Here is a 25,882-nt window from a genome sequence, read left to right as displayed (position 1 = left end):
CACAGACATTGACACAGAACACATCAGAGCTACCACAATCTAAAATAACGTATGGTTGCCTACCCTATTGCAGAGCCCTATGCCTAAGACAAAGGATCCTTTCACAATACAGGAGTCATCGAATGTTGTTTATTCTATACCGTGTGCCAACTGTAAAAACGTGTATATCGAAGAATCATCTCGTAATTTTCACAATAGAGTAATATCACATCGCAGCGACATAAAAACCAAAAAGATAAACGCATGTGCGCTCACAGAACATGCATTAACTTTAAAACATGAATTTAATTTCGAGGATTCCTGTATTCTAGAATACAGCTAAAGAAAAAAACCATTCAAAACGTGTTTTCTTGGAAATGTGTTTCATAAAATCTAATACGTCTTGTATAAATAAAAAGTCAAACATAGATAAATTGAGCAACATTTATTGTTACTTACTGACAAAACATCAAAAATAAAATAAAGATTTACTTTTACATATACACACCGTAATACACCAGCATACAAAACATGTTGCATACTATCAAGACAGGTTTAAGATACTACTTCCATTAATAGAATAGCAGGAACTTCTAATTACTTTTTAATCACACTGTTTTTGTTTTTTTTTCTATTCTCTATGGATCAGTCAAAATACACCATGAAAAGATGTCACTAACAAAATTTTAACTTTCTAACTAAATTTTAAAATGTATATTGTCCATTATTTTAAATGTTATATTTTATATGTGTGTTTTTAATGTTGAGTGTCGTAGCTTTAGAAAAATAATCTCAACGACTAGTAAGTTATAATGACAATTTGAGATATGTTGTAAATATTTACACTTTCTTCTAATTACAGTGTCTTGAAGAAGGAATAAAATAATTCCGAAAGCTCGACCAAAAGTCAAAAGAGTGTTTCTATCAAACATCCCGGCCAAACCTACTGACTGCAGCCCTAATAAACTGTGTTGTTTGTTTATATCGACAGTCAATAATATCCAGTATTTCTATATATATATATATATATATATATATATATATATATATATATATATATATATATATATATATATATATATATATATATGTATATATATATATATATATATATATATATATATATATATATATATATATATATATAATAAAATCAATTTTATTTTTACTAATGTATATTTATTTTTAGGTACGCTCCGTAAGATTTAACAAATTGGCTGAAGTCAGGCACATGTCAGAAAGTGAAGCTACTGAAGCATTACTAGCAAGGCTTTCTTATCAAGCAAGTCTAAGAGCAAGTGAGATGGCTAAAAGAGCTGCAAATCGACTGCCAATTGCAAGAGTCGCTAAAATCGCACTAATTTTTTGTTTATTAGTAAGTTTAATACTGACAATTTTTTGTCATGTTTGTATTACCTTGTTTTGTTGACATTACTATCTTATTCTACTTTTTTAGTGGTTTATTGCTAACTATACATACCAAGTAGCCTTGTCAGAAACGGAAGCAGGAATAGTGAACGTTCTATCGTCAACTTCTAGTTTGTTCACGTTAGTTCTTGCATCGATTTTTCCCTCGAATCCGAGCGACAAATTTACTTTGTCAAAATTAGTAGCGGTTTTCCTCAGTATTATCGGAATAGTAAGTATATTATTAAAAATATATTACAAATTTATAATTGACAAATGCAGTTTGGATTTTTTAAATATGATTAAAGTGATCATTAGGGGAAGGTGATAGAGATAGAGAAAAATAATTTGTAACCATTGAACAACCCTTCAGAAACGGTATGTGCCAATGGGTAGCAATATAACTACCTCCGACAGTTGGGAGCCAATATAGAAACAATAAAATTCACAACTTTCTTTGGGGGCCAATTGTTAGGCCTCTTTTAGCTCAGTGTCACAGGTGTGAGAACGTCTTGTCTTAGAAGTAAATCTGAACAATGAGTTTGGATGAGACAAATAAACCAAGATATTGACTAATCATACATAAATACATATAAAATTGAAAATTTTAATATGAAAATCAAAATTTAACAAAACAAATCGTGCCTATAAGCTTTACAAATATAAAATATGATACTTTAGACATCTTATGCTAGGATGTCAGATCACGAATACACGAAGAGATTAACATTTTCAAAACCAGAGGGAACAAGAAGCAGATGACGACCACGAATGAGATGGATTGATGATGTGGAAGAAGACCTACAGATTCTAAGGGTTAGAAGATGGAGAGAAGTTGCCAGGAATCGACAGGAATGGCCAGACTTCTTTGTGAACAGGCCAAGATCCACAACGGATTGTGGAGCCACTTATGATGATTATGATGACTTAAGACATCGCTGCATAACTTGTTGACTTTAAACGATTGCAGAATGTAGTGGTTAGTTGCTAGAATTAAGATACCTACTTTCATCTTCAGGTGGCCATTGGGTTCTACTTAGCAGCTGCAGTTATTGCTGCATCTGCTGCAGAATTCTTCAGCCAAAAAGGTAGATAAAAATTAGCAAAAAAAACTGAAAAAAGTAATCATGTGATAGCCACTACATGTGTTTTAAAATATTTCCTTGCCAGATGGAAATTGAAAATAATTACAATATTATTCTGGATTTTTAGATTGGTTTGTGTACCAGGCATAGTCCTGCGGTCTGGGTTGTGTGCTTCCTTCGCCGCTTCTCTCGCATTGGCAGATGTCTACCTGGGAAGTTACTTTATAAATATATACATTAAAAAACCTAAGAAAGCCACTCAAAAACGACACACTCCAAGTCCAGATGATGTTTTATGAAATCTGACACAGTTTGTAACCGTTTCAAATTATTTTTCAAAGTTTCAAAAATTCATTTAAAAACAGTTCCTAATAAATATTTAAATTATAATAAATCCAACTGCTACATAGTACTTCCGACTTTTGCCTTATCAAATCCTAGTGCTGGTGACCCCCCCTCCCCCCACTGAACGCCATGTTATTCCTTCTGTTTTGTTTGTCGTCCAACAATAAGCACGCATGTTTTGTGTTGGTCTCCAGAAGACCCTTACCGAGAGCTCTAATAGTTGCCAGAACTATGTTTATTGGCCCGCTGATATCTCAATAGTTACGGATTTTTGGTCTGTGTTCTGAAACCAGAATGTATAGTTGACCGCCATTACACGACACCCTCAACAGTTCGCAGGATTACTGTTATTTGGTATAAGTGTCTTTTGTTGAATATCCCGTTGCTTGGCCACCCCCGTCCTATAGATATTTATGGTGGATATTACGTTTCTGCTGCCGATAGATTCAACGTTCTGAAATTCCAGCCTGAGTACCTAGTTGGTAAAAATTATATCCTTTCTACAAGCCACACAAGCATTTGGATAATTCAGGTTGTACCAATTTTATATTTTTTTATTGAACAGTGAAGATAATCTATGAAATAAATAACAGTGATGTGAGTACAGATAACTTGAACAGATTGTATATGAATATTGAAAGAACTACACCCGAATCTCTTCCGGCGCGAGCGAGGGGGCCTAAAATAATTATGTAGGTAATACTGTACAGGGTGCTCTTAGAAAGTTGTACCTTTGGAATCTTTTCGCAGTATATTCGCATTTTGGTAAAGAGATTGCCTACGTGAAAAGTTTATGGAAAGCTGTTCTGGTTATTTTAAGATTATATTTATTTATATGATACGGGTTTGTCATAAAAATAAAAAAAAACAAATCAAATTTTGAAATATTAATAATTATATTTATAATAGTTGTGGTTACATTTTGTGTGTACTAAAAATTTTAATTCACTTTTTTACTTATTAGAAAATAATTGTTTTTAGGTATTGGTAAGTTTTTCTGATCTCACTATAGAATCAAAACTGCCATTTGGTGCGGTTTTATCGCTGTTTAGCGCATTTTTTTACGCGACGTACCTCGTTTTTCTTAAAAGGAAGGTAGACCATGAAGATAAAATTGGTATTCCATTGTTTTTCGGTAAGTTTTACTCAAAGTTAAAGCTACTCGTCAAACTGTTTTGGCAGTGTTTATATTAACATTTTAACACTTTTAACGAAAATTCAATTACGGCTATAATACTTTGAATACATTTAAAGAAAAACAGATAATTTTGTAATACTTGTTCGCATAAACATAAATTTTAAATTGGGGTAAAGAGAAATAAAACAAAAAGTGTAATCACAATCAATTTATTCGACCTTAGACGGCTCGTTTCGCATACTACAATTTACTATGCATACTCGGGTCTTCGGTACGGTAAACTAAATGCTACCAATATTAGTGTGCTGACTGGTACAAAATATATACAAACGGTAACGGATACAAGTCACTAATAGTCACGGCGTGTAAACGTTGATCATCATCATCATGGCTTATTCACTCCTGGCGGAGTGTTTGCCGCCCTTTTGGGCTCTCTGATTCATTTATTGCGGAGAATCAGTCCGCTGTTGTTTTTTTTTATTATTATAGCAGCGCGTGTGACTTGGCCCTGTCTTCAGTTTTCCTCCATTCTTTCCGGTCCTTACAGCGCTCCTTCCAATTGTAGATTCTCAGCTTCTTTATGTCTCCTAAGACTTGATCTCTCCATCTTGTTTTGGGTCTCCCCTTTGGTCTCTTTGTTGTTGGTCTCCATCCAGTTATTCGCTTTGGCGTAGAGTCTGGGTTAGCTCTTTCTGTCCCAGCCACCTGAGCCTTTGCGTCTTCACGAACTTGATTATGTCTTCACCCTCGATGACTTCTTTAATTTCTTCATTGGTTAATCTTCTAAATTCGCCTACACTTATCCTCACCGGTCCCATTGTTCGTCGAATTATCTTTCTCTAAGATATCCAACCTCATTTCATCTTTTTGTGTTAGGCACATCGTCTCTGCACCATAGGTGATCACTGGCCTGATTGTAATGTTGTAAATTTTTAATTTGGTTTTCTTACTAATGTGCTTTTCTTTCAGAAATTTTTGGCAGTTCCAGTAGGTTTTATTACCCAGTAGGATGCGTTCATTTATTTCATCCGTTCTATCATTTCTGTCATTCACCATCACTCCCAGGTATTTGAAACAGTGTACTCTTTCAAATGTATATGCACCAAGCTTAATTTCTTTCTCTATGTTCGTATTCTCTCTTGAATACTTGAGGTATTTCGTTTTGTTTTGGTTTATTACTAGCCCTCTCTTCTTTGCTTCTTTATCTAGTATTAATATTATGTTCTGCATGGTGTTTAAATCTCTAGTAACCAGTGCAATATCGTCTGCATACGCTATCAGTTGGGCTGAAGATTCGATAATCGTTCCCATAATTTTGGCTGCTCTTACTGCCCCCTTTATGGCAATGTTAAATAATGTTGTTTACAGGGAGTCTCCCTGTCTGACACCTACCTCCATTTGTACTTCATCTGACGGGCCTTCCCTTGTTAAGATTCGTACCTTGGATTCCTTCATCGTCATTTTCGTGAGACTTATTAGTTTTTCTTGGCTGCCTAATTGATTCATATCCTTAATTAGCTAATCCCTTATTACACTGTCAAAAGCTTGCTTGTAGTCAATAAACAGTATATGTAGATCTATTCCGTGCTCGTAACTTTTTTCGACGATTTGCGTTACAATGTGTATTGCATCTATTGTTGACTTACCTTCTCTGAATCCATGTTGGTATTCACCTATTTTTGTTCTAGTTTCTTTTTCTATTCTTTGTCTGATCAAATTAGTTAATATTTTGTACATTGTATTTAATAACGTGATTCCCCTGTAGTTAGTGCATTTCGTCTTGTCGCCTTTTTTAGGGATTGGTGTTATCAGACCACAATTCCAGTCGTTCGGCATGCGTTCTTCTTCCCATATTCGTTCGATTAGGTTGTGGATTCTGTGGGCTAGTTCCTCTCCCCCTTTCTTGAAGAACTCATTTATAATGTCGTCTGGTCCTGCTGCTTTCCTTGTCTTTAATCTGTTTATGGTCGCCAATACTTCGCTGTATGAGCGAGGCTCTGATTGTTGTCCATTCCTATTTTCTGTTTGTTCTTCATTTTCTGCGTTTTCAGCATCGTCTTTCTTTTTAAACAGTTCTCTATAGTGTGTTTCCCATTCCATTTTTCCAATATTTGCCGCAATCTCTTTTTTTCTCTGTGATTTTATGTATTTGTATAGTCTTGCATTGTCATTACTATTGGCTTCGAGTTCCTGCAGTAATTCTTCGATCCATTTCTTCTTTTTTGTTTTGCAGCATTTGTCTGACTCTTTCTTCTTCTCTTTATAGTGTAGGAGATCTTCTTGTTTCCCTGTGGCCACCCACCTGTGTGTTGCGTTGTCCTTGTCTTTACTAGCTTGCTCGCATTCTTCATCGTACCAATCCTTTCTTTTATTGTCTTCCATTAGTCCTATGGTCTCCTCTGCTGTTGTTAAGATACTATCTTTTATATCTTCCCATGTTTTATCTATCTTCGATGGTTTTAGGACTAGTAGTTTTCTTCCAATTTAGTGCAGAATTTTCTGTTTGCATGATCTGTATTTAGTTTCGACCGATTCCACCTCTTTCTTTTCTTTCTGTCGTTTTTATCTTTAAGTATCTTCAATTTCATGTCGCCTATCACCAAAATGTGATCCGAATCAGCATTGGCTCCCCTGTAAGACCTTACATTCTGTAAAATTGTTCTCCTTTTTTTGAGATTAGGATGTGGTCTATTTGGTTTCCATCTGTTGTTCCAGGTATTAGCCACGTTACTTTGTGCTTGAATTGAGTGCTAATAATAAAAGTATTGGTTGCTGCTGCTAGATTGCATATTCTCCTGCCATTGTTATTCGTATTTTGATGGATCGTTGTGTAAACGTTGATAGTCCACGCAAAGTCTCGTACCGACATATTTTGTCGGCACTAATACAACCGGCGCAGCCCTCGCACTTTGGCATTCTTCGATAATGCCTTCTTCCAAGAGTTTATCTACTAGGCTTTCAGTGCCTCTCTCTTGGTATGTGACATTCGGTATGGTGGCAGTGCAATTGGTGCGCTATTCCCAGTATTAATGCGATGCTCTGCGTAAGCTGTAGGCTCTCTCCCATTCTGAAGGTATTCTTCCTACTTTCGAAAAATTCATCGAGTCGAGTTCATTCATAATCCACTAGCATCATTCCTTCATCTTGTCTCAGATTTTCACAACAATGAATTTAAATATGTTCAGTACCTTTTTCTTCAAAAAACGACGGCTGTCGTGTGCTTTCATTCGCAAAATACATTCCTTATTGTGAAAATCTAGAGCTATTTGTGCATTTATCAAAAAAGCAATACCTAAAAGAGTTTTATTAGGTGCATCTGGAAAAACTATAAACTTTGTAGGCGCCATTTTATCTCATATGCGTACATCAACTGAAGTTGTCAACACTCGTTCGTTTCTACCAACACCATCAGCGAATTTTACAGAAATTTGTTCGGACTTAAAAGTTTGTCCTTTGTTTTCTAAAAGGTTGTATAACGTTGTACCAGCTACACTTTGTTTGGCACCTGTATCTATGAACCCTTGACCTTCGTTCATAAATATATTAATACGTAAAACCGGTTTAGGTTGAGGTGAAATGAGTGTATCTTCTCGAATGAAACCCAGTTTACCACAACCGTAACAAGTTAACGGGTTGTTTGGACTATTGCGCGGCGAATTTGAAGTAGTTGCTCCGACGGTAGCGCTAACCGTACGCGAAGAACTTGCAATTACTGTCGGAGTCGTCGGTTTATCTTTGGATTGTTGATCACGTAATTTTCGACACTCATCCTTAGAATGACCGGTAACACAACAATAATTACAACGCGGTTCTTTTTTCATACGATTGTCTACTGTGGGGGGCTTTATCATCCCTCGAACTAGGTTTATCGAACACATCTTCAATTTTTCTTGCTTCTGTAAGTAGCTTCATAAAATTGGAAACTGCTTCTCGAGAAATCTTTTCTCTAATCGCTTTATGTAGTAAACCATATACCATATCTAGCTGGATTGTTTCTGTAAACCTGCGTGGTTCTAATTGAGCGAGAACAACCCTACATCGGCAAACGAAGACGTCCACTGTTGTTTTTCCGTCTTGCTCCTCGGCAAATAATTCGCGGTAGACGCGATATGTCTGTTCTTTCGGACCGAACGTAATTCTTAAGGCGAACAAGTTCCTCCCATGTCGAAATGATATCTTTAACGTCTTGATACAATTTTGCCGCGAAATCATCGAAAAGATTCGCGATTCCCCGTCACTGGTTTATCTAACAGGACTCTCGAGATGCCATATGTTTGAAAATCATACTATTACGGCTCGCCCTCGCCCTAAAATCGGAAGTACATAAAAAATGTATTCAAATTCTCCCACAAGCACCGTGATATGGCTGGAACAATTTAATACAATTGATGATTTTATTCTGATACAAGCTGATGATTTTATTCTAGGTTTTAGATCATTCAGAACTTTTTATAAAGAATGGCTTTTTTTACTTAATTGGACACGCTGTGTAATGCCATTACTATTTTCTGGATTTCTAAATATTGTGATAACAGTGTTTTTATTTAACATATCTCTAACAAAATGATAATTGTGATTTGTTTTTAGGTTTTGTCGGACTCTTTAATCTCCTTCTTTTATGGCCACTATTTTTCTTTCTACATTTTAGTAAATTAGAAATTTTCGAATGGCCTACGAGGGAACAATTGCTGCTGTTACTATTAAATGGTTTATTGGGAACAGTAATATCAGAAGCACTCTGGTTATGGTAAGCATTACAGTCAAATATTTTAATGCATAATAAAACTGATAACCTTAGGTATTCCTCCTAAGTGCCTTCTCGATTCAGGTTTGCGATCAGTATGGCAAATTTACGTTTGTGTTCAGCTTGATGAATTATTTGATTTCCTGTTGTATGGTTTCACTCTCTTATGTTATGCAGCCATGATTTTTTTCTCCTTATCTTTGATCTTTGCTTTAATCTTTCCTTCTAATACCACTTGAAGTTGATCAAACTCTTGAAGTTGGATTAGATTCCGCAGTTCTGACGTTTTACTAATTTTAACAGTGTTAACTAGTTTCGGTCGTCTGTTCATGCTGTTTAATACATATTCGTTAATGGTTTTGCCTGTCCACTTGTCGAATATGTTTAGTGTTTTGATATCATATTGCTTCAGTATCCCTATTTCGCATCCGTATACTAAGGATTATATTGGACCGTATAGAGCATTTTATACATGTTAATAAATCCAGATATTGCTATTTTATGCCATTTACCTCTCGGCCCAGATATATGTAACTTTGTACATTCTGAAGGGTAATGCCATATCGGTTGTAATTTGCTCTTGGAGATTTATGCATAAAATCATAAAAGGCATAATAGCTTTCCCCTCTAAAATCTGTCTTTATTGACACTACGTGTTACTGATAGTTTCAGTAGAAATTAGATACAGGGGCTCTATATGAGGATGATCCTTTTTTGGAAGCAACAATACAAGCTGGGGAGGAAGTGCTAGAATGGATAGGTGGTGCAATCGGTCATGAAACAAAACAGCAGACGCAACTGGAAGTTTCTTCGGAATCTTAGCCACGGTCCCGCCGTCCCGGCACTCAGTCTGACAGAAGCCACCCCCGATCAGATAGCCTACCATCTCCTGAGGAATGGTAGGTTGAGATCAAGAAAGAACAAGGTGGGGAGTCCAACGAAATATCGACAAAGAAAGGGATGTTCTAGATACCTTCTTTTGTCTGGACCAGATGAGAGGCACGATTTATCAAATGAAAAATAATACAGCAGCTGGCCTGGATGAAATACGAATAGATCAACTAGAAGTTTGGACCAATAATCGTAGAATAGCTTGTACGAATGATGAATTGCTACACCGTAAATTACAAATCCCCAAACTCTGGAGTAAAGCCAGAGTTGTTTTCCTCTTAAAACCCCAAAAGGATTCGATAGATACAAAGAGTTTTAGACCTAGCTCTCTTTTGAGTCACCTTTTCAGGGCATTCGAGAGAATAGATACTGAAACGAATCGCTGACTTCCATATTTAAGATGGTTTTGAAGGGAAAAAAATAAAAGAGGTAGCGTTCATAGACCTGACTACCGCCTATGACATAGTTAACTATTAACGGCTACAGGCCAAACTCTACGAAAATACTAAGGATTTCCGCCTCACAAGATTGATGCAATAGGGGAAGGGGTGGGGGAACCAAAAAAAGAATAAGGGAAGTGTCCACGTGCCGATTATATACAACCTATACAAGAACGACTAACCCATAAACCAACAAACAAAACAATTTGTTTACGTCGATGGCATAGCTGTGGCAGCTTAGGAAAAAACCTTCATTGAAGTCGAAGAAAACTGACAAATGTTTTAGAAGACTTTGTATACTATGATAAAAGTCATCTGAAACCCAATCCCACAAAATCGCAGGTGTGGGTTTTCAACCTTAGTAACAAGCATACTCGAAGGACGCTGGAGGCGGAATGGCGTCCCGATATACAGGAATACAACGAAATGCCAAAATATCTCGGCATACATCTAAATAGACCGATACTTCTGTCAAGGTCAAAAGTAAGCGCAATAAATGACAACATCATCCGCAAACTATTATTTACAAAGCTCAACAGACCTTGAAAGCCTAGAGTTAAAATACAACTAATATCCTTCTTGTCTTCGTCTACTAAATTGGCTTACTATTCTCCTATATTCATCCCTGTTTGTTGCTCTTTCTTTCCAACCATCGATTCCCTGTTTTCTGATATCTTCATGTACGCTATCAAACCATCTTTGTCTGGGTCGTCCTTTTCTTGTTTTCGTGATTGGACCGTTTTAGAATCATCTTTGGCATCCTCTTCCTTTCCATTCTCATCACGTGTCCCATTCATCTCACTCTCTGTGCTTTTATGAAGTGACTAATGCTTGGTTCGTTATACAGTTCCTCTAGCTCCCTGTTTGTTCGTCGCACCCAACCTTCCACCGTGTTTTTGCCTCTACTTATAAATCTGAGCATTTTCCTTTCTCATCTTTCCAATTTCTCCGTATTTGCTTTTTACATTGTCGATACTTCCCTACCATACGTCACTGTGGACCTTCTTACTGTTTTATATATCCTGAACTTTGTTTTCTCGATATATATTTGGACTTCATCAGTGGTCTTAGGTTTTCCAACTTTCTATTTCCCTTTACCAATCTGGCATTCAGTTCTCATTCTTTTTGACCTTTCTCTTCTAGATAAGTAAAATGGGTCACTGTGTCTAAATTCTATTCCCTTGATTGATTAGATATAAAAGTAAACTCCCCTCTTCTTTTTGCTCTGTATTTTCAAGTATCATGTACTTTGACTTTTCCTTGATTTATTTCTAGGCCAAAATATGTTGCCTCCTTTTCTAACCTTTTTTTAACATTTTGTAATTCTTATCTTGTATTCGATAGAATATTAAGATCATCAGCGAAGGCCAGACATTGATGTTTATTGTTGAAGATGGATCCGGTCGTTTTAACTCGGCAATTTCTGATTATTGTTTCCAATACCAAATTAAAAGACCTCTATTCACTTCAAACTCGTCCGATGCAAATCTTCTCCATACTACATAATTTCATGTGCTATTCAGAGTCATTCTTACTAACGTAACTGGTTTTGCGGGTATGCCCAAGGAGCTCAGTGCGTCTTACATTATATTCCTTTATATTCTATCATACGCTTTTTTAAATCTATGAACAATGTATAAAGGTTGACCTTATATTCATAGCAAGTAGTCAGGATTGATGAATATCGAAGCCTTCATGCCATATATTATCGAAAGCTTGGTTTACATCCAAGAAGACCGCTGAACATACTTGTTTTTCCTCTAGTGCATTTTCAATGTTGTTAGTAATTCTAGGTACCTGGTCTATCTTTGAATGGCTCTCTAAAAAGAAACTCATATTTTGAGATTAATATATTTTCTTCGATGATGACCTTTAGCCTTTTCATATAATTTTGGCAACAGATAATAATGAAATAGGCCTGTAAGATAAGACCTCATTCGGCGACTTTCCTGGTTTTTTAACCAATATGACTTCTGTCACTTTCCACATTTTTGGAGCCTACGTTAGTCGAAATTATGCACTAAGTAGGGTATGTAAGCTTAGTAACGGCTGTCTTTGGTACTTGATTTAATATTTCGCCTGTTATAAGATCCAACCCTGGAGATTTTTGGGATTGACATTGTCTTTATTTCCTTGGTAATAACTTTAGTATTAGTAGGTTTAATTTCCAATAAATCTATTATCTATAAATCTATTGTTGACCAATTTATTTCCTGTGTTTGGTTTTAACGTGTTTTTGAGATGTTGAACAGTGGTTCGGGCCCACCTTTCATCAATGTTTCTTATTGATAGGTGATGTAGTATAGGGCTTTTGTGCCGTTTGGTGGTGAAAAATTTTATGTCGATTGGAAGTTTTAATCCTTTCTAAGAGACTTACATGCTTCTTAATGATAATGAGTTACATTATGGAGGTACCCATATTATTGGTTTAATATGGGTACCTCATCAACATTTAAGGCAAAAACATTTCAAATAATTTTTATCTTCTTCACCGGTTTATGATATTACGTTAGGGTTTATCAGCTGTGTCATAAAATTATGCTATCAAATCATTTTGAATCGGGTGAATCATTTTGAGTATAATAAAGGCTGTTTTTTTAGAAGTATAGAAATGTAAGTTATGGACATTTCCTTAACGGCCGGCTATTTTTATAGCTGTCAAGTAATTTATGTTAAGTTTGATTTGGCATTTCAGCATGAATAGACTTGATGCCTGAACAACGCTTCCAAATTGTACAAATTTATTTTGAAAATTGTGGTTCTGTTCGAAATACGTATCGAGCACTACGTCCATTTTATGGTCAACATAATCGTCCATCAGAGCAAGTAATTCGAATAACCATGGAACGTTTTTGCACCACGTTTACACTAAATGATAATATGCATCCACAGACACGTCGTACAGTGCGTACAGAAGTAGTTGTTGCTGCTGTAGAGCGTAGCATACAGGAAGACCCCAATCAGTATATCTGCCATCGTGCATAGCAGTTGGATATGTGTCCATCGACTTTGTTAAAGATTTTGCGTAAAGATCTTGCTTTGCGTGCTTACAAAATCCAACCTAGCAAGACGTAGATTCGTAGATTTGGTGTGGGTCCAAAACGAGATTGCTATTGATTCCGATTTTCATAAGCGAAGTTTGTTTAGCGATTAAGCTCACTTTTGGTTGAATGACTACATCAACAAACAAAATTGCCCTATTTGGAGTTAAGATTTCTCAACTTAAGAAACCATTACATACAGAAAAACTGACTGTTTGGTTTGCTTTACGGTCTGGTGTATTCATTGGACCTTAATTCTTCAAAAATGCCATGCTGACCAGAACGTTACAGTCAATGGTGACCGCTATAGAGCCATGTTTACTGCCTTTTTATTCCAAAATTAAAACACCATGATGTGCAGGAGCTGTCGTTTCAACAAGACTGCGCAACATGTCACACAGCTCGTACCACAATTGATTTATTGAAAGAAACGTTTGGTAACCGCATAGTTCCACGTTTCGGACCGTGAATGGGCCTCCAAGCTCGTGCGATTTAACACAGCTAGACTATTTTATGTGGGGATATGTGAATTCCAGTCTACGCCGATAATCATGAAACGATTGACCACTTAGAGGACAATATTCGCCACGTTATTGCCGATATACGGCGACAAATATTGGAAAAAGTGATCGAAAATTAGACCTTCAGATTAGACTATGTCAGAGCCAGCCGTGGCGGTCATATGCCACAAATCATATTTAAATTATTATGCCAAAAATAGTATCTTTCGAATAAAGTCAATTTCATGTCAATTTGTAAAAATTATCTTCTAAAAAAAAAACACCCTTTATAAGTAAAAAATTTTCATAATATTATTTACTGTAGTATCGAATAGTATAATATAGAATAAACCTAAGTCTCGACAAAATACGGATGACATCACTGACACTTGTTTTGTAGTTCGAATATAATTCCAGATGAATTTGCGGACTTTCAAATAGCTCCAATATATTATTTTGCAGGGGCTGCTTTCTGACATCTTCTCTTATGGCTACCGTCGCCATGAGTTTGACAATACCAATGACCATGTTAGCAGACGTACTACTGAAAGAAGTACCTTACCCAATACTATTTTACACGGGCACGTTACCAGTGCTTGTAGCCTTCCTAGCTGTCACTGTTCTCTCACATTACGAGAACTGGGACCCAGTGTTCGATATATTACAATGTGCCTATCAAAACGTCTGCAACAAGAGCAGATTTATTCGGTAAGCCTTTTTTTAATTCTATTAAGGGGTATATTCACGTCGCAGTTAAAATAAGTGGCATTCAAATAAACTAACAATTCTTTGAGTAGATGGCAGCACGTTGATCATATTCTAATATTTTGATTTTCCCGAAATTTAATTCTCTGAACAGCGACATTGTTGCCAACGAGGCCAAGTACTGGGACTTATAATATACGATCGGTAGAATCGGTACAGTTCGCTCTCAATCGGCAGTCTTCTTCAATGTAAGTTGAAATTAGCTGAAGTTATTATTATTTGAAATTTCACAAATTCTAATTTTTGGATTGGATCATTCGATATAATTTTTTAATTTTTGTATCGTGTTGTGTTGTTGTTCATTTACCTTTGAAGTTAAGGTGCTGTTTTGGTTTTGAGTGTTGTTTTAGTTTTATAAACATTTTAAATAGTGCACATCAGTCTTGTTTCTTAATTAAATTAAAAATTTAAATTCCAATTGCACAAAAAATTACTTATAATAAAAATGTACACCTGTAAACCTCATAATTTATTAACCCAGCAGCGGTCGCTAAGGGTAGATCAGTTACTTGTAATTTTACATTTTTCTTGGCAACAAGGCCATTGAATTTATATTTATTTTCAGTCGGTAAACGAAAACCTGCCGTTGCTAAATAAATTTTTTGTTCATTTTGAACTTCACTCTGTAAAAAGCTCATTAGCCCACTCAATCTTGTTTCTAAAGTTGCCATAGTCGAATCTCGAATCATATCTTCTGGGCAAACATGACTCAATAAGAGGATACAATATCGCCGCAAACTTGTCAGCAGTTTTGTCTAAGGTCTCAAGTGAACGAAGTTGACTCTCAGTCATATCATAAAGAGCAGAAATATTACAAGGACTACTAGAAACTCGATTCAAAATTAACTTTAAGAGCTCTCTAATGGAAACCTCAATCTGGAGATCCTCTCTGCCAAACCTAGACTGCAAACTTTGAATAATTGTTGAACTTTGAATAATTGCGCTTACCTTTACACTTAATGACTCTGAACTTACTGAACCTGTTGTATCATACCTTGCACTGTATTTATCCTTTGCCTGCATCTCACTGATTAACTTCTCTTTCAATATACTTTCAAGTACCGCACTTTCCACTTCACAAAACTCATTGTACTTTGCTTGTAAGAGTTCCCACTGTACGCTAAAAAGGTATTATGGTAATTGGACTATTTATGTATAAGAACAGTATTTATAAGAAATCTAAAATACGTTAGTCAGTTGAAAAACAGCGTCGTCACTGCAATAACAATTTTTTTCATATCGAATGTCAACAGGGAAAGTTTTTTGCTCAGAAAATTTCAGATTTTCATCTCATTTCTAATTATGACCCAAGTAAATTTCAACAATCTTTTTCACTTACGGAAATAAATTAATCGGCAAAATTTAATCGATCATTACATAATATTGTTTTGTCTATAAAAATTAAATTTGTTAAAAAGTGAATAAAACTGGAATTGTTTTTATGTTTATATAATATGTAAAAACCAGTATAATCCCGCAGTAAACTTTACTGACCACAGATTGGCTTTCAACCACGATTATATAATGTAAGGTGCCAAGGATAAAAATGGTATACTTGTATATTTAAGACATTGTGACGTTATACAATTATGATTGATCATTGAAAGTCAAACGAAGCCAAAATATTTACTGGGAGGGGCCGCTTTGCTAAACAAAACCACGTGATTCGGGTTATTGCATAACCTGTAGACAATTGGCATAATCACAAAACTAACTAAAACTAGTTTTCAATGTTTTGCAGATTTTTCTTAAATTCGGCAAACGCGCATCTGTCGCCATTTAATACATCACTGCTGCCTTCTACTAAATGACACTTGAACTTATTTTCCCATCTATTAAGTGATCGCCCAACTAATTTCTCACTATCAATATGCAAACTTATTACGGTAGTATCAACAAAATCCCTAGTTTGCAGCTTTTAATTGTAATTTTATCTTTAGGTACAGTTAATTTACTTAAAACATTTGCTTAAAATAGAGGTTTTTCGATAGTTAATCATTTAACGTAGTTATTTTGTACGTATGCCACGTTACCACTTAAGTTATGATATGGATTCATTTAAGTACAGTTATGAAAAAATAACTGCTTTCTTTGGAAATTTTAACTAGATATCATTAAAATAGAAAGTTTACAGTTCGCGTACATAATGATAAGTTGAAGATTTGTTTGGAAATAGTGCCGATAACTGTAACTAAAAAGCATATAAATTTTAACATTGTGACATACCACCTTAACTGACAATCCTATTGATTAGTTGTAAAATTTTGATTTGATAAATTTGACAATTTTATTTTTAGTTCTAGGTTTAAAGAAGCCGCTTCGGAACAAACGGAGGCTCTGATAGGCATTAATTTCGAGCACGAAGCGTAAACAAAAACAATCAACAAGAAATACTTTAAGGAATCTCAGGCCTATGATAACCCATGTCTGCTGGGAATATTGTTACAAGCTAATGCTTTACATTCCATAAACATGTAAAACGCTCAGTATTTTAGTTTTTCATAAATAATATGCATACAACTGTAGAAAGAAGTTTGTATGCGCTGAAGAATAAGGCAAATATATGTATTTAATACTTGTGTTTTGTCCTTTGTTTATAATATTTTGTTTTATTTAAAATTTTGACTTTTTCTCTTTTTATTTGATTGGCACACAGTAGTAGTAATTCAGAAATAAATGTCAATATCCTCTCTTATGCGACAAACTTAATATCGTTCAAAATATACTGCCATATTGTAACATCAAGCATAATGGGACTAGCATCTCACGTCATAATGTCGCTGCAGCACAAATTTCTACAATATTATGAAGAATTTTCTAAGAGATATCTTAATTTTTAATAATTAAGTCTAAATTTTCCTTTTAATTAATCCTTTCGTAGCGTAAATGTGTTTTTTCCATAGGCTAGGGAGCTTGTCTACTTCTACAACAACCTCCTCCTTTATCCGTGCTTGGCACCGGCTGTGACTGTTGTGAAGCTGCTCAATCTACCACATAACTACCCCAGGCGGAGTGGAAAATAATAAAATCAATGCGTGGAAGTAGTAAAAAAAGATACAATCTCACCCATAATACAAAACATGAAAAAAAAATACTTTAAAACTACTTCTGAGGAAAGACCAGAATTAAACTCAATTCAGAAACGGAAATCAATTATTTTATACAAAAATCTTCGCCTATCCGAGTCGATGTCGTAGAAATTAAAAATATATTAGGACAATAAAAAAGGCCAAAGTACCAGGCGTACAAATTATCACATCTCTCAACTGTTTATAAAAAGGGAAACAAAGAAGATTTTCAGAACTAAGATTACATCAAGAAAAAGTAACCAATGGCGATATCCGCAGATATATGAACGCAAAACACAATGATTGACCACATAAAATACAAACAACTGAAGAGGTACGGTCATGTTCAGAGAATGGGAGAGGTTGTAAACAAGGGCCATAGAAAATTCTAAACTGTTGAATTCCTGTTTCCCTAATTATTTTGCATCAAAAGTCATAAGAAACTATTTTTAGAGGACTGAAATATGTATTAAAAACAAATGTTAAAATTGTTCTACGAATTAAACGTTCTACTAAAACGGTCAGGCCACACGTAGTGCAAGAATGTGTATGACGTGTTGCGTTTGGTCATATTGATGACACGTTTGGTAAGATGTTTGACAATATTTGAATTGTCAATATTTTTATTTTATAATTAAATTATAAACTAAATACTACTACTACTACTGAACAATAAATATTACTTTGTAAACGATAAATTATATTGTTTACAAAGCAGTAAAGTTAATGAAATGACACTTCGCGCACTACTGACTGAATAAAACATTTTTATTATTGCTACTTTCTTCTCAACTGAGTGCATTATTTAATCAACGTTATTGGTTTTTAAACAATAAATCACAAAATAAAAATTTTGGCAATTCAAATATTGTCAAATATCAGAAACATCAATATAGCAAAACGCAAGACGTCATACACATTCTTGCACTGCTCTTGGGCCTTACTTTTAAGGGTGGCCTGAAAAATGTATTATATTTTTGCAAAATTTTGGAATACGTTTAATTCTTGAAACAATTTTAATATTGTAAACATTGGTAACGTGAACATTTGTTTTCGATATAGATTTCAGTCCTCTACAAATAGTATTCCATGACTTCTGGTGTAAAATAATTAGGGAAGCAGGAATTCAACAATTTAGAATTTCTCATTGAGTTTCCTGTGGCCCGTTTGTCGATTCACCACACTGTATATATATATGTTTAAATTTTGAGTTATATTCTTGCATATAATCTTCTTTCTACTAATCAAACGCAACTATAAGTTTGTACTTAGGTTTATTAGGTAATATAAAAGGAAACAAATAGTTATTGTGATATTAAGAGTTAGAAAAACAAATAACACAACTGTATGTAAACAAAAAATTGTTATCATAGGCCGTTTTAATTTTCCTATGCATATTTATAACAAACGTATATTATAATGTGCATGAACAATACGAGTACTATGGAGTTTTGGTCGACTTTCATTAGAAGAATATGAAAGATATCTGTTAACTTAATTATGTACAAAATTGTTCTATGTTCCTTTCGTTTATCTTTTTTGCTTTTTATAATGGACTAGGAATGCCAGTAAATCCTTCCAATGTCCGTCCTTGTATCTTTACTGATTCGATATTATGCAATACAATAAAACACAAAGTACTTTAAAAAATATCCTGTTCCTATATACATGTGCTGTTATTTCGGCACAGTATACCTTAAATATTTCGTAGTATCTAGTATAGTATTATTGTATACGATACGTTTGTTATAAATATTTTGTCCGTACTATTGATAATACCGACTATGGTGCTTTAATATAAATAAATGTGATCGTCTATATTATTTTTGTTAGAAAAAAGTTTAATTCTAATCTTAGACATATACAATACTGTTTTTTTTTAGTATCGATATCGTTATTTTATGAAATACACCTGGTTTTAATTTTCTAACAAAAACCTTAGTTTTAGTCTTTTAGATATGTAATAATTCCACTAAAAACATTCCAACGTTTTGTCATTTATTGAAAATAATAAAGTGTGAAATTATTCTGTTGTTTACTATTTATTATATTTTTTTAAGAGGTGAGGCCCATTCTCTCCCTAGCTTATCTGACCTTACCCACTAAACACCTTTATCTCCTACGGCAGTGGTCCTCAACCTGGGGGCGTGAGAGAATTTCAGGGGAGGCGTGAGAGTATAAAGAAAAAAAATAAAAATTAAAAAATATATATTTTGTTAAAAAACAAAATATTTTATATTTCGTATTTTTTTTTGTTTAGAAATATTTCTTTATTTAAACGTGATTAAAATAGTTTTACTCAAACACACAACCTGAGTTAAACAAGACAGTCTTGTGTATGGCAACATCGTAGGAGCGCAAAGTATATTTATCAACACTGTATTGCAAATTGCAAGCACTCCTGGCTCCAGTTCAGTGACTCTGTCTCACGCGTCAGTCACAGTCGACAGCGTCTGTTTGTAGCAATCAGTGTAATCATTATTTAATAACAGAGTGATTGTTTGTGAATTATTTAATAGTGTTGTGTAACATCTTTGAAAATGGCTAAGTCACTTCCAAAGAAAAGATTGTATTCAGACGATTATATCAAGTATGGTTTTACCTTTATGGAGAAAAACGGCAGTCATTTACCTCAGTGTGTCAACTGCCATGCTGTTCTTAGTAATGATGCAATGCGCCCCGGACGTTTGGAACGGCATCTAATTACAAACCATTCTTCTTTGAAAGATAAAGGCCCAGAATTTTTTATTGCCAAAAAAGCAGCCTAAAACGTATGAAACTTGACTCTACTGCAAATTCTCATGTTGAAAATGAGAAAGCTGTGGAAGCATAATACAAAATAGCACTTTTGATAGTTAAAGACAAGAAACCACATACTATTGGTTAGTCACTAATTAAACCTTGTTTACTTACTGCATACTTATAAGTGAAGACAGTTGTAAGAAAGTAGAAAAAATTTCTCTCTCAAACGACACAGTAAAACGTGGAATTGATGACATGGCTCTGGATTTGAAAAATCAACTATTACGAAAATTAAATGGTTCACCTTTTTTTTCTTTGCAGTGTGACGAAATAACTGATATTTCAAAGCATGCACAGTTATTGTTTTACTGTCGATTTATTCACAGAAAACGGTTCCTGGAGGAAATATTGTTTTCAACATCTCTTGAAACAACAACTAAAGCCATTAACATTTTCTGCTCTTGAAGATTTTTAGTAATCAATAAACTTCCATGGGAGAAAGTAATTGGCATATGTACTGATGGGGCCCAAGAAATGACAGGATGTCGATCTGGATTTATGGAATTGGCAAAAAAGAAAAACCCTAGGATAATTGGTTCTCACTGCATTATTCACAGACAAGCTTTAGCTAGTCAAACTTTACCTAAACCGCTAAACGTCACATTAAACTTACCAATTAAAATAGTTAAACACATCAAATCCAGCGCATTAAACACTAGGCTCTTTCAGGCACTATGTCAAGAACTGAATAGTGATCAGGAAACCCTCCTGTTTCACACAGAAGTCCGTTGGTTATCCAATGGAAATATGCTTGCAAAATTACTCAATTTAAAGTCAGAAGGTGAAATTTTGTTAATGAAAACGAGAAAACATTAAAACAAGATCTTCACAGAAGATTTACAGTTGATAAAAATATCTTTTACTTGGCTTATTTGTCTGACTTTTTTTAGACACTTAATGTCCTGAATCTGAAGCTTTAAGGCCTTAAAAACCTCTTAAACACTTATGTTGCAATTAAGGGGTTTATAGAAAAAATATCGCTTTGGCAACACCGCCTTCACAGTTCCAAGCCAAACTTTTCCTCTTTTCCTAAACTTAACGACCTCCTCGATGATATTCAAACCCTTCCACTACATCTAGTTTCAGATTTGAAAGACGGCATTTCACGGATTTTAAAGAACTGAAAAATCAAATTCGAAAGTACTTTCCAGATGTTAGCTCGGAAAACTGGGAATTTAAGTTGACAAGAGATCCTTTTCATATCGAAGTTGAGATTCTTCCAGTTAACCTTCAAGAGCAGGGAATTGAAATAAACTGTGATTCACAAGCAAAAAGCAGATTTTGCAAACATGGACTTGGAAGAATTTTGGTTAACCTACTTTCCTTTTTACCCAGAAGTGGCTTTAGTATCTGCGAAGTTATTAGTCCAGTTTTCATCCACATATTTTTGTGAATCTGGTTTTTCTGTATTGGCGTATATAAAATCAAAATACCGTTCAAGGCTGGACGTTGAAAGTGACTTGAGGTGTGTTCTGACACAGTTTCAACCGAATATCGAAAAACTTGTCAAGAACAGACAATGCCAACCCTCTCATTGAAAGTGCAAAAACTCTCATATAAGACTTTCAACTGTATATGCGTATTTGATTTTTTGATTATTCTTTTTCTCAATTAAATAAACAATGTTAAGTTTAATGAGACATCAAATAAACTTTCGTATTTAAATATATCTGGATTTTTATTTTGCATCCCAGCTTTTGCTAACGTAGAGTTAGCATCGTCAGTTTCACAATTTGACTGTTCTAACTTGATCCAACCAATTATTGACTGGAGGGGAGGCGTGAGCTATCTTCAGTGTTCAAAGGGGCACCAGTGCTAAAAGGTTGAGAACCGCTGTCCTACGGCATTGTCTGGACCACTCTTAGAGTATAATTGAGTATTCGCTCTAGACTCTGTCCTATTGTCATTCTGTTTTTTTTTTAATTTTACCGATTTTGTATCATAAAAGATAAGTAGATAAAAGGGACAGTCGCGCGGATTCTTTCAGAAAAGCTAATCAACATGGAGCAAACATATGATCCAGAAGAATCACAACAAAATATATGTGAAACCTTTAACAAGATCAGAGAAGAACATCTAATACAAAATAAAGATAAGAAGAAAAGTTGGATGAATGATAATATACTGCAACTAATGGAAGAAAAAAGAAAATCAATGAATAACAAAAGAATGTACAAAAATATTTAGAGACAAATAAGAACCGAAATACGAAAGGCCAAAGAAAATTATTTCAACACACAGTGTGAAGTGATAGAGTTGTGAGAACAAAAACACGATACATTTAATAGCATAAAAAGGTAAAACAAGCAGCTGGTCTTCAAAAATACAACACAGTTAGCAAACTGCAATATCAACAGGGAAACATCATCACAGATAAAAATAACAAAATATGCATATCGGCAAAATACATAACTCTTTGATGATAATAGATCCCAACAACCTCCGTCCTACATATGTATTGACTACTTACCTATCACATCAGATGAAGTGGAAAAAGCAATATCACAACTAAAAGATGGCAAAGCTCCTGGACCTGACAATGCTTATGCTGAAATCATAAAGCTATTTAACACCGACGGTACTCGACGACTAACAAAAATATTCAATGACATATATTTAAACGGAGTAATACCAAGATCATGGCTGAAGTTAACGTTTATTGCTCTACCAAAGAAAACAAAATCCGTATCCTGAAATGATTTCTGGACCATCAGCTTAATGAGTCACATTTTTAAGATATTTCTAAAAATCATACATCAAAGGATTTATAGATTATGCGAAGAAAAAATCAGCCGTACACATTTTGGTTTTCGGAACGCAGTGGGTACGAGAAAGGCTCTCTTTAGTATACAAGTGCTATTTCAACGATGTAGAGATGCTTCATTGATTATCATAAAGCATTTGATACAGTAAAACACAATCTGATGGAGATATTAACAAATATTGGAATAAACACCTGTGATCCAAGAATTATTAGCAATTTTTACTGGAATCAAACATCGTCTATCCGTACAGAGGCAGGAGAATCCGAAAATATCAAAATCAAACATGGCGTCCGACAGGGATGTATACTACCACCTTTGCTGTTTAACATATGCTCTGAGGAAATCATTCAAGAAGATGTCGAAGCCGGAAATCTAATTAACGGAGAATGTATCAATAACATCAGATACGTGGATGACACGGTGGTATTCGCTGACAGTCGTGTAGCCCTCCATGAGTTAATGAATAGAATCACAGAAGTGAGTCAGAGATATGGACTTTCACTGAACATTAAGAAAACAAAATGTATGATGATCCCTAAAAAGAAACAGCAAATTAAAAGTATCAGTGTGAATGGTCAACCAATCTTCTCTTCTTCTATCCCTACGGAACGTCGGCGACTACCATGCTTATAATATTTTTATACTGATCTCGGTCTTGCGCTACGTGTAGCAATTGGTCCGCTGTCAAACCTGTCAACTGCAGCAAATTCCTCAACCAAGAGAGTTTCTTCCGTCCTATCCATTTCTTTCCTTCGATTTTACCGTTGAGAATTAGCCGAAGGAACTCATATCTTGGTCCTCTGATTATATGTCCAAGATATTCTAGTTTACGCCTCTTAATAATATTTAATAGAATTCGTTGATGTCCCATTCTTCGAAGAACTTCTTCGTTTCTGGTTCTGCTAGTCCATGGAATTTTTAGTATCCTTCGATACAACCACATCTCAAACGCCTCGATTTTATTCATGATATCGGCGTTTAAAGTCCAAGTTTCACATCCATACAAAAGTACAGACCACACGTAACATCTTGTAAACTTTTCACGGATTTCCAAATTTAATGAGTTATTGGATAATAGAGGCTTGAATTTTTGAAATGAGTTTCTTGCCTGTTCAATTCTACATCGAATTTCGAAGAATGGATCTAGATTTTGGGTAATCCAACATCCAAGGTATTTGAATCTCTGAACTCTCTGCAGCGGTTGTTGGTTTAATATCAGTTGGGTTGCGCCGATATCCACTTTACTGGTCACCATGTATTTATTTTTATCAATATTTATCGACAGTCCCCAATTTGTGCATTCCATGTCAACTCTATTGATTAGCTCCTGCAGATCGTCGATGTTTTCAGCTAGAATCACAGTATCGTCGGCGTACCGTATATTATTAATTATTTCTCCTCCTATGATAATTCCTTTTTGATCTTTTAAAGCTTCCCTAAATAGATTCTCAGAATACACGTTAAAGAGGGTGGGAGATAGTATACAGCCTTGTCTTACGCCTCGTTCAATACTGATTGGCTTTGATTCTCTGTTGTTGGTATTAATAATGGCTGTTTGGTTCCAGTAAAGTTTGGCAATAACTTTGATGTCTTTCTCATCTAGTTGGATGCTCTGCAAGGCGGTAATTAGTCTGGAATGCTGAACGCGATCAAATGCCTTTTCAAAATCAATGAAGCACATATATACGGGTTTTCTTACCTCCCAACATCGTTGAAGGAGTGTTTGCATAGAAAATAGTGCTTCTCTTGTTCCAAGGCATCTCCGGAACCCGAACTGCTCTTGACTAATTATTTCTTCGCACTTGTTGTTAATTCGATTTAGAAGAATATGCAACAGTATTTTAACGGCATGGCTCATTAAACTAATGAGTCTACAGTCGCTACATTTCTTAACGTTTGGTTTCTTAGGTAGAGGAATAAAGATCGATTTTAACCAGTCCGATGGAATTTCACTGGTATCATATATTTGATTGAAAAGTACATGAGTTCTTTTATATTGTCATTTGAGTGTAATTTTAGCCATTCGCTGTATATTTGATCTGGTCCACTGGCTTTGTTGTTTTTGGCTTGGTGTATGGCTTTTTCCACTTCACCTTTTAAGATTGATGGTCCTGTATTTGCACTTAAGTTAGGTAGTGATCCTCGATCATCCTTAAATAATGCTTTAATGTAGTTTTCCCATTCCTCCATTACTTCGTCTTCTAGGGATAGTGCACGACCTTCATTACTCGTTAATGTTATGGGTGTATTTATTTTGTGTACTGTAACTTCTTTTATTTTCTTATGTGTGTTAAATTCGTTATGTTTTCGTTGCAATTCTTCTAGTTCCTCACATTTTGCTTGCATCCATAACTCTTTGGCTTCCCTGATTTTTCTTCGAATCAGATTATGCTTTCGTTTATACTCTGAGTTATTTCTATTTTTAAGCTGTCTTCTTTCGTCCATCATTTCGATTATTTCATCTGTCATCCATGCTTGCTTTTTATAATGGGTGACAGTTCCACTTTGCGTTGCTGTATCGATGATACCATTCTTTATGTTATCCCATCTTTCTTCGACTGTTGGTACATTGTATACTTGTGTGATGTTGTCTCGAATTTTTTCCTTCATTGTCTGTTCAAAGTGATGTTTAAATTCTTCTTCTTTTAGTTTTTGTCTATCGTATTTCTTTGTAATGGAAGGCTTTTTGATTGTCTTTAATTTTAGGTTGATTCTAGATGCCAGTAAATTGTGATCGGTGGCTGCGTCGGCACTTGGATATGTCTTAGTACATTTACATGAGTTTCGAAATCTGTTGTTAATAATGATATAATCTATTTGGTTACGCATTACACTACCATGGCCATCTCTCGGTGATATCCATGTATAGAGACGTCTTTTTGGTTGTTTAAAACATGTGTTGGTGATAACAA

General features: G+C 34.9%; 1 protein-coding gene across 1 annotated transcript in view; it reads left to right on the top strand.

The window, feature by feature from the left end:
* The window catches only part of LOC140441206 (solute carrier family 35 member F5), a 61,856-nt gene extending 42,427 nt beyond the window's left edge, over window positions 1–19,429 (top strand). The window contains exons 3-8 of the mRNA XM_072531779.1: window positions 1,169–1,354; window positions 1,436–1,618; window positions 3,798–3,951; window positions 8,542–8,701; window positions 14,033–14,278; window positions 16,633–19,429. Of these exons, the coding sequence (XP_072387880.1) occupies window positions 1,169–1,354; window positions 1,436–1,618; window positions 3,798–3,951; window positions 8,542–8,701; window positions 14,033–14,278; window positions 16,633–16,705 (1,002 nt within the window). The 3' untranslated portion in view covers window positions 16,706–19,429. The remainder of the gene's footprint in view (window positions 1–1,168; window positions 1,355–1,435; window positions 1,619–3,797; window positions 3,952–8,541; window positions 8,702–14,032; window positions 14,279–16,632) is intronic.
* The last annotated feature ends 6,453 nt before the right edge of the window (window positions 19,430–25,882 follow it).

The sequence above is a fragment of the Diabrotica undecimpunctata genome, chromosome 5 (genome assembly GCF_040954645.1).
Source record: "Diabrotica undecimpunctata isolate CICGRU chromosome 5, icDiaUnde3, whole genome shotgun sequence".
NCBI lineage: Eukaryota > Metazoa > Arthropoda > Insecta > Coleoptera > Chrysomelidae > Diabrotica > Diabrotica undecimpunctata.
This window is presented reverse-complemented; position numbering and strand designations above follow the sequence as displayed.